The sequence below is a fragment of the Nanorana parkeri genome, unplaced genomic scaffold (assembly GCF_000935625.1).
Source record: "Nanorana parkeri isolate BGI_ZX_2015 unplaced genomic scaffold, ASM93562v1 scaffold257, whole genome shotgun sequence".
Lineage (NCBI taxonomy): Eukaryota > Metazoa > Chordata > Amphibia > Anura > Dicroglossidae > Nanorana > Nanorana parkeri.
The window spans coordinates 971,912-985,083 of NW_017306525.1; the positions used below are offsets into that span (position 1 = coordinate 971,912).

The following is a 13,172-nucleotide window of genomic DNA, read 5'->3' on the forward strand; positions in this document are numbered from 1 at the left end:
AAACGCTGCGCAAACTGTTGACGCTATATAAATCCTGTATAATAATAAGAAAAGGTCCAGGCAAGGAGGTGAGCGGCATATATTGTTTGAGCACGGGTGCATAGGAGCACTGAAGAATTATTAATTGCATGATTAGATGCATCTGTGAGAAGGCTTCACTGAAGTTTGGTGGAACACAGGATTGTGCAGAGCGATTCATAAAGAAAGTTCTCAAGAACTTTATATTAAGATATGGGATAAAGTTGAAAGACTGGGTTTACACATATTTTTGTGATTTCACAGGACACGGATATAGGCGACTGTTTGTAAGATTTTGAATGCTGTAATTGATTCACATATGATTTTGCACTGTATAGATGCCATTTATTTCATACACAGATTTTGGTTTGAAGATATTTTTGGGTTTATACTAAAGTCCTGGAAAAGGTGGAAGGGCGAAGCCACCTTTGGAAGAAAATAGGCCTGGACCTGAGGACAATCTTGTCTCTGTATGACAAAGGGTTTCTTACATTTAACGGCTGTGGATACTTACACATTATAGCAAAAGTTCAACTTTTAACTGACTTTAGTTTTGCTAAAAGTTGAGCCAGACCAAACTGCAGAAAAGACAAGATTCATCCCACAGAGTACGGAAATAAATATGTCTCGTACTAGCAGAAATATGCCTTCCATGTATAATGATAGACTTTGAGAAGTCAACTTCCTAGCTTTCAAGAGCATAGGGACGACCGAATCAGGTAGGCCCCTATCCTTCAAGTGACACTAAACTCAGAAGTTAAATCTTAAAAATGCATTCAAATACCTTATTAATAAAAATGTAACTTACTTGTACATCACTCAGCTGTAGATCCTCAAATCATCTCTGAATTCATGCTGACAATGTCCTTCCTTCTGGAGGGTGGCTACTTTTGTTCCTCATGGTCCCTGTGTGTGTTGTAAAGTAGCCACCGCTCCAAGCTCACGCATGTGATGGACTACAATCTCATGTTTAGTTTTCTCATTTGTATTGAGATTGTAGTCCATCACAGGAGCGAGTTTGGAGCGGTGGCTACTTTACAACACACACAGGGACCATGGGGAACAAAAGAAGCCCAAGTCAGCACCAATTCAGAGATGATTTGAGGATCTACAGCTGAGTGATACACAAGTAAGTTACATTTTTATTAATAGTTAACATACTTGAATGCATTTTTACTAAAACTCCTGAGTTTAGTGTCACTTTCAGGACCTGGGCTTCAAAAACCGGGCTATTAAATGAGCAACAAAGAAGCAGGGTGGTAAACTGGTCCTTGGAACAGAAGATTTGGACAATCTGCGAGGGCCCACAGAGAGTCTGCCAGGAGTCTGTCTAAGCCAGGGTACCACATCCACCTGGGTCAGTTCGGTGCAATGGTACCCTTCTTGGGGAAGGGTAGATCACTTTGAACTGATCCCACAGAGTCACCAGATAATTCACTGCAAAGGCTAGAGGGTCCTTGGACATGGTGACAAACTTGGTCAGTTATGTAGTTAAACCTGGAAGCCATGAGATTTACATCTGGTGTCCTCCAACTGCAACAGGTCTTAAACCACCTGGAGGTGAAGAAAACATTCTCCTAAAAGGTTGACTGAGGAAATCCAAATTAATCTTGGTCGGGTGACTTTGCAGACAAGAGATCAACAATTCAATGTTCCAGAATGTTGATCAGGAGGTAAGCCTTACAAAGTACATTGCACAGAGAGAGAGTCCAGGATTCTGGGCTCAGCCTCAGAGTCCTGACAAGCTAGCATCCCTGGGTACCTTCCAGGATTTTCCCAACTTCAGGGCTGGACTTGTGGGCAAACAGGCCAGGGAAAGACTTGTTTTGGGGTTCAGGCATTTGCAATGGTCCAGAGATGGGCTTTCCTGTCCCACACAACCAGAATGTTGCACTGTAATGGTCTAGTGCAGGGGTAGGCAACCTTGGCTCTCCAGCTGTTCTGAAACTACAAATCCCATCATGCTTCTGCATCTGGGAGTCATACCTGTGGCTTGCAATGCCTTATGGGATTTGTAGTTTCAGCACAGCTGGAGAGTCAAGGTTGCCTACCCCTGATCTGCCTCAAAGAAGAGCACCATTAAGCCCAGAACATTCATGCAAAAGCAGAGGGAATTTGTTGGCTCTTGGACTGAAGTGCTGGACATGGGAGTGGAGCGTTTGCAGCATTTCCTTTAGAAGGAAGGCCCTGGACAGGGAAGTATCCAGGAAAAGGCCTGGATACACAAAACCACGAGTTGGTTCCAGTGCCAACTTTTAAAGGTTCAGGGTCCACCCGAACCTGTTCAATGTTTAAACCAGGGGTAGGTGACCTTGGCACTTCAGCTGTTGTAGAACCACAAGTCCCTTGAGGCATTGCAAGACCCTGAGAGCCACGACTCACAGAGGCATGATGGGATTTGTGGTTTTAGCACAGTTGGAGTGCCGAGGTTGCCTACCCCTGGTTTGGACAGTCTTTTGGGCATTAACTGCCAATTTGTGGCCAACAGAGGTATAACCAGAGTGGGAGGGGTTTATACTAGGCTGTCCTGACAGCTCTTTGCTAGTGACTAATCGCCTGAAGGCAGCAGCATAACTCCGATGTACCTGAATTACATCCTGTGTCCCTTAATAGGAGAACTTTGGGGAGAGAGAAATTGACTCATCCCCATAGTTGGAGCCGGCGTGCAACACTAGATGTCACATGTCGGCTATATAGATTGAGAGCTGAGCAATCACAAACCGCTAATCGCTCAGTTCACAATCTTCTCCCTGCAGAGAGCAGTGACTGTCAGTCTGCTATACGCAGAGTTTTGGGTCACAGGAGGCCATTAGTAAATGTCCTCCTGTGACCCAAAAGAGAACTATAGCCAAAAAAAGTTTGGCAATAGTTCTTTTTTAATATACGATTAAGTGGATTTTTGCTAGCACAAGATTGGTTGATTGAAGTAAGCACACTTTCATTTTATTTACTAAACTAAGGGAATAGTCATTACAAATACTGAATCTTTGCTAGGTGAACAACCCCTTTTCTGTAAGCTTTAGAGAGGGAATTAAAGCAGAGCTTTATGCAGATAGCTAAATACACATTTGAAATATGTTCATACTGCTCCCATAAATGTATCAAAGTTTTTGTACTTCTATGTGGCCAGTCCCAAAACTTGCACAGCCCTGAGGCCTTGTTCACACCAAATGCAGAGCAGATCCGGTCAGGTTTCGGCACACGCACGCTAGTCTTTTAGATGCGTTTTTGGCTTTAAAAAAAAAAAAAACATGGGCTTTCAGTGCGTTCCAGTCATTTGCATGCATTTTTGATGCATTTGCAGATCCAGAGCAGGTAAAATAGGGCCTGCTGCAGTTTTTTTACCTGCTCTGGATCTGCACGCTGCAATGTGAACTGGAGTTAAAAATACCATAGGAATACATTGGACACAGTTTTGATCCGGTCTGCACCGGCTCCGCGCTTGGTGTGAACTACCCCCGATAGCCAGTAGAGTCAGGCTGGTGACTTAGCTATACTACTTAAAAATAAAAAAGCGGAGAAAAGTTAAGTCACCTTCTTCCCCCAGCTTTTGATTGGGCAGTGAAGAAGAATCAGTGAACTAATAACTCAACCCCCTCCTCCTGTGAACATGTTCCTCGTCATGTGCACTGCAGCAGACCGATTGGTTCCTAGTGCTGCACTTTCCTCTCCCCGTCTGAGCGCTACTGTATAGTCAGTCAATTAAGAGGTCAACACCAAGTCAATTCAAGTATTTAAAAATACATATCTGCACTACGTATTGTATTCCTTATATCTGTCTAGATTTGATATTTAAACCGATGCAACTTAGGTGTGAGAAAAAAAAGAAGAACTCACCATGCGATGTTTATATTCTTCAGAAGCTTCATGGACAGCTGTATCCCATGGATTAGGACCACTGGCATAGACAAGATTAGGATCTAATTGCCAGTATCTAAATATGAAGATTTGTACCAAATAGTGAAAATTAGAAATGTAAAAATTACCTGACGAATATTGTTACTGCAAAAGAAGATACTTACTTGACTGGTTTCCCAAATGCCATACAATCTTCCTGTAAACAAAGAGTTTTATGTTACAAATAACTGCAGTAATCACACAAGCCAAGGCTATCAATAGTAAAATATATTTGACATCAATTACCAAAAACATATCAGCTGTCATTTTTTTATTTGTGTAGAAAAGCCTCCAATTAGTTGTTATTGGCAATAACCTAGACAGTCATGTACCATGACTATTCAAATGTATCAGTACCAAGTGTAATCATTCTCTTCAGTATTTTCCTGCCCAATTGTGCTATCTAAAAACGGTTGCAGCTATGTATCAAAGTGTACTCGTTGACGCTACCACAGAGTCAAATAAGAAGCTAAAAAGATTTTCACATCAAATATTTCCTTAAAACTCGCAGGTAGCAGCTGATAGGATATAGTTGCAAAATGTACTCATTCTTTTATAATCAGAGGGTATGACCGTGAGCATGTGTACACTCTGGACTTTATGCAGTTCTACCAAATAGGAGTAAGTAGGGGATCACTGTATCATACACTTTGAGAAACACCTTGCTATACTTTAATGTAAGCAAATAGCCAATGTTCTGCTTTTGCTGTCTTGTAACAATTTTATTCACATGCATTATGTATAGGCTGTCAAAATCTCCTGATTGCTATAATGATTTTTCTATGCCTAGCAATCTCTGTGCATTATACACTATAAAACACTTAAAGCCTAACTCCTGACACAATAATCTTACCACGTTTAAAACATTCAAACCTTCCAGAGCCACAAAAGCAATCTCTCACGATGAATGCTTTCTTCTATACCCATCAAATCTTGTTTACATGCCAAGGGAAATGCCTCACTCCCACGGAGGTCTACGAGACCTAAAGCACTTACATCCAGGGTGGCCAGGAAGTACAGCGGGCACTGTACACCCCTCAGCATGTAAACAAGGGTTTGTCACAGGTCAAATTATCGTGCCCGGAGTTGGGCTTTAAGCAACACCATTCTGTGGTCAAATCACATCCCCCCCAGCACCCAACTACTTCTTCCACCGAAGTAGGGCTGCAACAACTAAATCGACATAATCGATTATAATCGATTATTGAAAAAGTTGCCAACTTTTTCAATAATCGATTAATCGGCTTCTGATCAGTTGGCCCTGTTCACGGCTCCACACGCTGTGCACCGCACCTCCTCCTCACCTCACGCTCGCCGCTGCCAGACCCGCTCGCATCCACACTCCACACGCCGCACCTCAGTGTTGAGGTGTGACAATTTCAGATGTCCTGTGAAATTATTTTAAACAGACCTCTGAATATGCCTCTGATGATATCAAAGACCTCATAGGCTCCTGTGATGCTAGATAAGAAAAGGTTGTTTTGACACAGTCTAATCTGAGAAAGTGCTCTGCAGCTCCAAATCAGAAATTATATCCTAAAGTTCCATATTTTTACTGATTGCTTTGTCACATTAAACTGTGTGAATTAATATATCTGTTAGAGAGCCAGTTTTATCTATAGGTCCATTTTAACAATGCTAAAGCCAAGGAACAGGGGTGGGGAATTGCTATCGTCAGACACCCAGGACAAGCAGTTCCAGGTTCCGGGCGGGTGTTTCCTACGATTAGCCCTGCTTTGGGCAAGCAGGGCTAAATGTAGAGCGAGGGAGCCGTTTTGTACAAGTGATCTAGACGGCTGTAGCCTGTTACAGCAATATATCTGAAAAAAGAAACTGGAACAGTCAAACTGTTGGGAGGAGAGGAGAGGCATGGCCAGCCGCAGGGCTGTGTGCGTCTATGGATGCACACAGCTACTGCGGGCATGGCCGGGAACACACATACATGGAGAGGGAGAGAAATACGGGGACCCACTAGAAAACAAGGAATTGAAAAATGTAAAAAAAAAAAAAAACACCCCACAAAAAAACCCACAAAGATCTTTAAATATGCGGGCCTCCCATTGATAAAAATAAAACGAAAGGTTTAATATCACTTTAAAGTTGTAGGTTTAGCTCCACGCTTTAAGGGGTCAGATGTTTTTTATTCTATTCCCACTGGGCAAACCGCAAAACTATTGGCAACTAAAATTACACAGGACACCTACACGTGACTGAAATTATATATGTGGCAGAGCAATTTTAAAGAATTTCTATAATCTGAATCAGAAACTGATCATCACAGCCAAAAGCATTCCCGGAGGACTGATTGTTGACTATACGCATATACCGCCATGAATCTCCTTTATATCTGGATGCATTATATCTGCTTTAGATGACAAAGTGGTGACCCAATATGAATTAAATTGTCTACAACAGATGTACTTACAGACACAAAATAAGGTCCAGCAAAGTCTCGGATTATACCAGATGATGTACAGATTCCCATGTGACCAATGAATGGAAATAGCCATCTAAAAGACACATACAGGTATAGAATATACAAACCAAATTATTTTTACTTTCAATGTTTACGTTTCCATAACATCCTAGTAGGGATGCATCGATACCGATACTAGTATTGGTATCGGTGCCGATACCGAGTATTTGGGTGAGTACTCGTACTCGCCCAAATGCTCCGATACCTAGCACGAGTACTTCCTGTATCAGAAACCGGGCAGCGAATCATTACACGCTGCTCGGTTTCCTGATTGGCCAGGAAACGGCTCCATGCTCTCGCATCACAAGTGACGAGAGAGCATGGAGCCGACTTCCCGGCCAATCAGGAAGCCGGGTAGCGTGCAATGACGCGCTGCCCGGCTTCTCGATTGGTCAGGAAGCTAGCAAATCCAGGAAGCCGGGCGCCGTGTAATGACGCAGTGCCCGGCATTCTGATTGGCCGGGAAGCCAACATCATGCTCCCTCCTCATCATCTCATGAATCATAATATTAGGAAAGTGACCTTAAAGCATTAGTTTGTATTGCTTTAGAAAAAATGTGACCTGTCTCTTTAAGAAAAAGTATCGGTAATTGGTATCTGCGAGTACTTGAGCAAAAGTATCGGTACTCGTACTCGGCCTTAAAAAAGTGGTATCGGTGCATCCCTACATCCTAGTATTCACCACAGTGTAACTTAAAGCCCACAGTATTTCCACATTTGTGGTCAGATTTGAGACAAGTCCACATATGTTTATGTGTTCGCATTCACACAGCATACCAGAAAAAGAGTTTTTACAAATTGTTCTTGTTTTTTAGATGTTTCTAGGGAGAAGGCCTTTGGGCAGACTATAAGCTACTCTGAGCAATCAAAGTGAGTCTGAGCCTGTACCCAAAAAAAGTAAGTTTCCCCTCATTAACATATAGTGCAGGAGCCAGACTTCTAGATGTTTAGTTTATTGTTAGTAGGAATGCACCGAAATTTCATCCGCCGAAACATTTCAGCCGAAAATGGTACTATAGGCAAAATACCGATAGTACAAAAATGCTGTGCAGCCCTAGCATCTCTCTAGGGCTGCAACCAACTAATCGATTAATCCATAATAAGAATAGTTGCCAACTATTCTCGTTATCGATTAGTTGGATTCCCTAACTCTCTCCTCCACGCTGGGAGGAGGGCACAGCAAGCAGTGGGTGGGTGCAATAGCCAGCCTGCTATTGCGATTTGAAATGGCCAACAGCAAGCTGGCTATTGCACCAGTCCACCACCTGCTGTATTTACATACAGTTGCCGTCTGCAGAATCTTGCCACTGGCAGCTCTCATTCCCTGGCTGAAGCTACTGAAGTGCCATGTGCTTACAATACAATAGAAAAAAAAAAAGTAATTTCGGTTTCGGCCTGACAAATTGTGCTTTGGGAGGTGTGCAGCGCCATTCATTTCAATGGCACCCCAAACACGCCTCCCACCCACAGTGTGATTGCCCGCACTAGAATACACGATATTGCAATGCCGTGCGTTCCAGTACAGTGCGATTGCAAAGAATTGTGCATGCAGATTTATTCTGAAGTAAACTTTATGTTTGTAACATCGCATTTGTGTATTTTATTTTAGATTTAAGGATGGTATTTAATTTTTTTATCAGATTGTTAAAAAAAAATATTTAGTTGCGGCCCTACTTCTCTCCTCCCTGCTGGGCGCCCGTCTGTGTTCCCTCCGATCTCCGCTGCTTTCTCCCGACTGTGACGACAGAGGCAGCGGGGATCAGAGGGGACACAGAGCCAATCCAGGTGCCTGCACCCAGCAGGGAGGCGAGAAGCTGTCAGGAGACCGAGCAGGGTAGTTCTGGGAGGAGAGAGGATGTCAGGAGGCCAAGCAGGGCGGCGTGGGAGGAGAGCTCAGCTCCTTTGACAGGAGGAGCAGTCAGGATGGATAGCGGAGCGATCAGCACTGAATGCTGAGCTTTTGTAAATAAATGAGGACATAGTAAACTTACTATATCCCCAGTTATGAATGAATAGGAAGTGCTATACATCCCTTTCTCCATTCATAAATGAACAGGCTTACTGAGGGTTTCCTGTTCATTGAGTGCTGGGGCTGCAGAAAAAGAAACTGAGGACTGCGGAAGCATTTTCTTTAGCCAAGTTCTATACACTCTTACGATAACACCGGGATAGGTGTCCACACAACACAGTGAGGGAAACGGCTTCGCTCTGGGTCAGGCTTCATTTTCTCCTCCACCACTTCCGCCATCCACGGGCAACACCTGTCGCAGCTCCACTTGCTGGTAGTGAGGTCACATCCGCCGTTTACCCAGAATACAAAAGGTTTGTGGCTTTGGTCACAGAAAACGGTCTTCCTCAGTCTTTTTCAATTACTGTTATAGCAAAACATTCAAATGGTTTTGTCAGTCATTTATCTGGCAGCTTGTGACCGTAAAGAAAAGCACATAAGTATATTCATGTTTGAGATGTGTATATCCCTCTGCGAAAGCAACAGTTATTGTGACATTACTATGGCCCACGGTGTCTATGCAATGCATCCTCAAATAGAGTAACTGTGTGGTGTTAGGACCTTAATGCTAACCCTAGGCAATTCATGTGCTTCCATAAAAGTGTGCACCAATACATGTAGCAATATGTCTTGTCCTATCGGCTTATGAAAACTCTTAATAAAATCCAATCAAAATATGCTCCACCTCAGAGCCACTCTGGTAAAAGAAATACTGACATTAAGACAGAGAGCATACATAGGTAATGCATTAAAAGCCAGCTTTGCCAAAACAAAGCTGCAATATATTATGTAAAAAATAGGATTTTTGTACTCACCGTAAAATCCTTTTCTCTCCGTTCATAGAAGGGGATAGACGCTAGGCAAAAAACTGGAGACTGGTCAGCAGGTGGGGGGGGGTTTGGCCACCGGCAGGGGCCGCCCCTAGGCTGTAATTGGTCTTTAGTTTTGTGCCTAGCGTCCTTCTCCTGCAGGTGGCGATATTACCCTACCATTCAGGATCTACGATCTGTTGCCTGTGTCCTTCAATGAACGGGAGAGAAAAGCCACTATTAACACAAGATTATTCATATGGCACATGTAACAGTACTTAAAGCCCAATGTTTGGGTTATTTTTTTCATTAAAAAGTTCCTGTAGGCAGAGAAAAAAAACAAACAGCTCAGGCAGCTATACTCACCTTCAATCTGGAGAAGCTGTCCCTCACAGTACCCCTTTTCCACCACAAGATATCCCCCAGGGTTTGATGACACTCAGTGCTGCTAAATATGGAAGACTGAGGACATACTATGAATGCAGGGCATCACCACAGCACCCCTCAGTCACACTGTGCTGGAGAAGAGAGTAGTGCTAACTAGTTGCGGAACAAACAGCATTACATTTTTCAAATAACCTTATTGTGGTGCCATGCATTGCGCTGTGCTGCAACACAGCGCAATGCATGGCTGAGCGCAATGCATGCTGCAACACAGCACAATGCATGGCTGAGTTCTGCTTCATCCTGCAGGAGTTCAAGAATTATGGGTACATCCAGGTAGGAATTTTTGTTGTTGCAACAGGAGAAAAAGGTTCTCCAGAATTTGACATACATCTTCCTGGTGGATAATTTATGGCTATTGATCACCGTATCCGAGCATTCCCTGGTCTTTAAGGGATCCCTCAAGAGCCAGGCCATCAGTGGAAACAATTGTGGATTGGGATGACAGACCAGCCCCTGAACCAGAAGATTCTCATGTTCTGGGAAGGGCCAATGAAGTTCTAAACTGAAATTTTGCAGGCTGGCGAACTAGGCCCTCTTGGGCCACCAAGATGCTATAAGGATCAGAGTACACTAAAACTGTTCCATCTTCTGAACAATCTAAGGGAGAAGAGATCTTCCGGTTTTTTTATGGAGGCAAAAAGGTCTACCTTGGGTAATCTTCATTTCTCTACTATCTGGAAGAAATACCTCTTGAATGAGCCCCACTCAGCACTTGCTGAGAAAATCTGCTACTGTATAATGGTCCCTTTTTTGTGAACATTCTCTGACCCCCTGACTAAATGTTGCAGGGCTATTAATGATTGCCAGCTCATGATAATTAAACAAGACTACTGTCATTGCTGTCTCATATACTCATTGCACCCAATGAGTGGAGGCATAGGCTCCCCAGCCTCAGCATCCATGGTAATCCTGATTAGTTCAAACTGATTCCAAGGTTTTTTTTGTCTCCAGCCAAGCCAAATCCACACAGACTGCTTGAGGGAAGCATGATTAGAGACTAACGATCTTACTATGCAATTCCATTCTGAAAAAAGGAAACTGTAAACTTCTGGAACGCAACTGTGCACAAATTATTGATGGGATAGAAGTCATCATAAACCTTAGAACCCTCATGACTTGTCTGACTGTTGTAAATGGCTGCTCCTTTATACTTTAAACCAGGGACACCAGTTTGTCTATTTTTTCTTGTCAGGAAAATCCAATGGAACTCTGGATTTGGTAGCCTAAAGAGACTATGGATTGTGAAGGTAGTAGAAAGGGTCTGCAGGACCTCAGTAAGGGCAGAGGATTATCTCTCCCTTTAATTCCTGGAATTTGTTGACACTCAGAAAGATCCCACGCCTCGCACACTCAGTGCTCTACCTTTACACATATGTGGGGAAAAAATGCTTTATCCCCACCAGATCTTGCAGTTAAAGTAGTACTAAAGGCAGGGCGTTTTGTTTACCTTAAAAGGAGAACTATGGGGTTAGGGCTTTTCCCCATAGTTCTCCTAAGGGTAACGAGAGGACACAAACCAGCGTCCTCCTGTCACCCTAAGCTCAGTATACCGCGAGCTACAGCTCACGGTATATTGAGACGCCGGGACGGATCCCGACATTACTGTCTGGATCCACCCAGCTGCGGAATTGACAGCTGGCCTTGCCTATCTAGAGGCAGAGCCAGCTGTGCCCCGCCCCTTCCCCTGTCCGTTTCGCCAGTCAGCGCTGGAGGATCGAACAGGAGAGGGAGGGAATCCCTGCAGGGAGTCGTGAGTGACAGTCACTGCTCTCTGCAGGGATAGATCGAGAAGTGATCGAGCGACGCTATGTGTTGGCTCAGTTCCCATTCTATTGAGCCGACCTGTAACAGTTTAACTGTCACAGGTCGGCTAGAACTATGAGGCTGAGTGATTTTCACTCGCCTCATAATTCTCCTTTAACGCATTCTCTGCATTATGGTAAAAGACGCCCTGTACCTTTCTGTATTCCAGTCCCCCCCGCCCTCACTTAGCTGTGGCCACTTGGCACCGCTGCTGGGTCCCTGAAAATATCCCTTCTGGTTGCAGGGGTGGGGGAATACAGAGGTCAGAGGAAGTTTTGACTCCTTCTCCTCCCAACAGATTGACTGATGGCAAAGGAGGAGCATGGCTTGCAGCACATTGCGTGTGTCTATGGACGCACACAGCTATTTGCAGCCATAGCCGGGAATGCATACACATGTGTCTCTTCAGGAGCCAGATAGCTGATGGAGACAACAGCAACAAGCAGGAAGAGGAGAGCGGTTTGGGGATCAGCTTAAGAACGAGGAAAGAAATAGAGTTAAAGGGTAGCAATTTTATGTAAATATGACCATTCTAACCATATTAATTAAAAAAGGAAAGTTTACTATCACATTAAGAATGAGATCTCCCAGGAAGGCACTGGGGAAGTAACCCAACCAGAGGGGCAGCTGTGGGGCCCTGTCAACAACACTAATGTCTTTTTAAATCAGGACGTGAGTTAATACAAATCGTAAGGTAATAAATAAATCTTTTTTTTTTTTTTTTACCTAGGCCGTACAGATGTTTTAGTATCAGCAAGCACTAGGGTTTGAAGTACACTAGTATCAGAAGAAGCCCCAGTCAGAGAGAGAGAAGACTACAGGAAGTAAGGAGTGCCATAGCCAGTAGCTGCGATTTGCCCAGCACAAAGTAGCCGACATTACACTGAGAAAGCAGCCGGACCCTGGAAGAAGGACCGGTCCTCGTTTTATTGTCCTGGTTTCAGCCATTACCTGGAATAAGGAAGCGATTCAGTTGGCCTCCATAGTGATCTCCGGAAGGAGGAGGAGCCCGGCTTCTGGAACAGAAAAAACACAGCGCAGGGTCCTACAACAAAGCAGCTGAAAACATGACAGCTCCGCACAATTTCCGGTAACCTCCGGGAGAGACCACTGAGAAGGAGGGGGATGGGAAAACAGATAGTGCGGCTTCTGCGCTCCCGGTCATTGGTAAGGGAGGGGGGGAGATGAAAAATGAGTTTGTCTTCTTCCTCCCCACCAGAGAAAGGTGAATGCGTGGAGTAAATAAAGCTTGCTGGTGAGAGCTGTGTTTAATGTACCCGAGGGCTCCTGAGGATGTAATACAATGGCCACTGCGGCTCCGGGTTATGTGAGGTAGCAGAATTACCTGACGCACAGCTGAGGAGGCCTCCCAGACAAAAGCTGCACGTCTGGCTCGCGTGTCTTTTCATTATTGTGATGCCATTTTCTGGCCGCCCATTGTCTTAAAGTGAACCTGTCACTTGCCCAAAGTTCCTGAAATAAGCTGTACCTGTAGGAAATAAAGCAAATACTTGCCTCTCTTGCTGCCTCCATTTTAGGGATCCTCCTCTGAAGTGTCCTTTGACCCTTCCAGGAGTGTTGATATGCTGTGTGCCTGGCTCCACATGCTGACCTCCTGGCCATTACTGGACATGGAGGTCGGTTGGAAAAACTACTGACTTGAGTGCTCCTAGAAGTGTTTGTTTTAGAAGGCGCTTTTAGCGTTGGATTTTTT

General features: G+C 44.2%; 1 protein-coding gene across 1 annotated transcript in view; it reads right to left on the bottom strand.

The window, feature by feature from the left end:
* Window positions 1-12,518, bottom strand: part of TMEM222 (transmembrane protein 222) — a 20,813-nt gene extending 8,295 nt beyond the window's left edge. The window contains exons 1-5 of the mRNA XM_018556897.1: window positions 12,410-12,518; window positions 8,548-8,763; window positions 6,341-6,425; window positions 4,041-4,072; window positions 3,856-3,952 (exon numbers count right to left, since the gene is read on the bottom strand). Coding sequence (XP_018412399.1) covers window positions 3,856-3,952; window positions 4,041-4,072; window positions 6,341-6,425; window positions 8,548-8,639 — 306 coding nt within the window. The 5' untranslated portion in view covers window positions 8,640-8,763; window positions 12,410-12,518. The remainder of the gene's footprint in view (window positions 1-3,855; window positions 3,953-4,040; window positions 4,073-6,340; window positions 6,426-8,547; window positions 8,764-12,409) is intronic.
* Window positions 12,519-13,172: the final 654 nt, after the last annotated feature.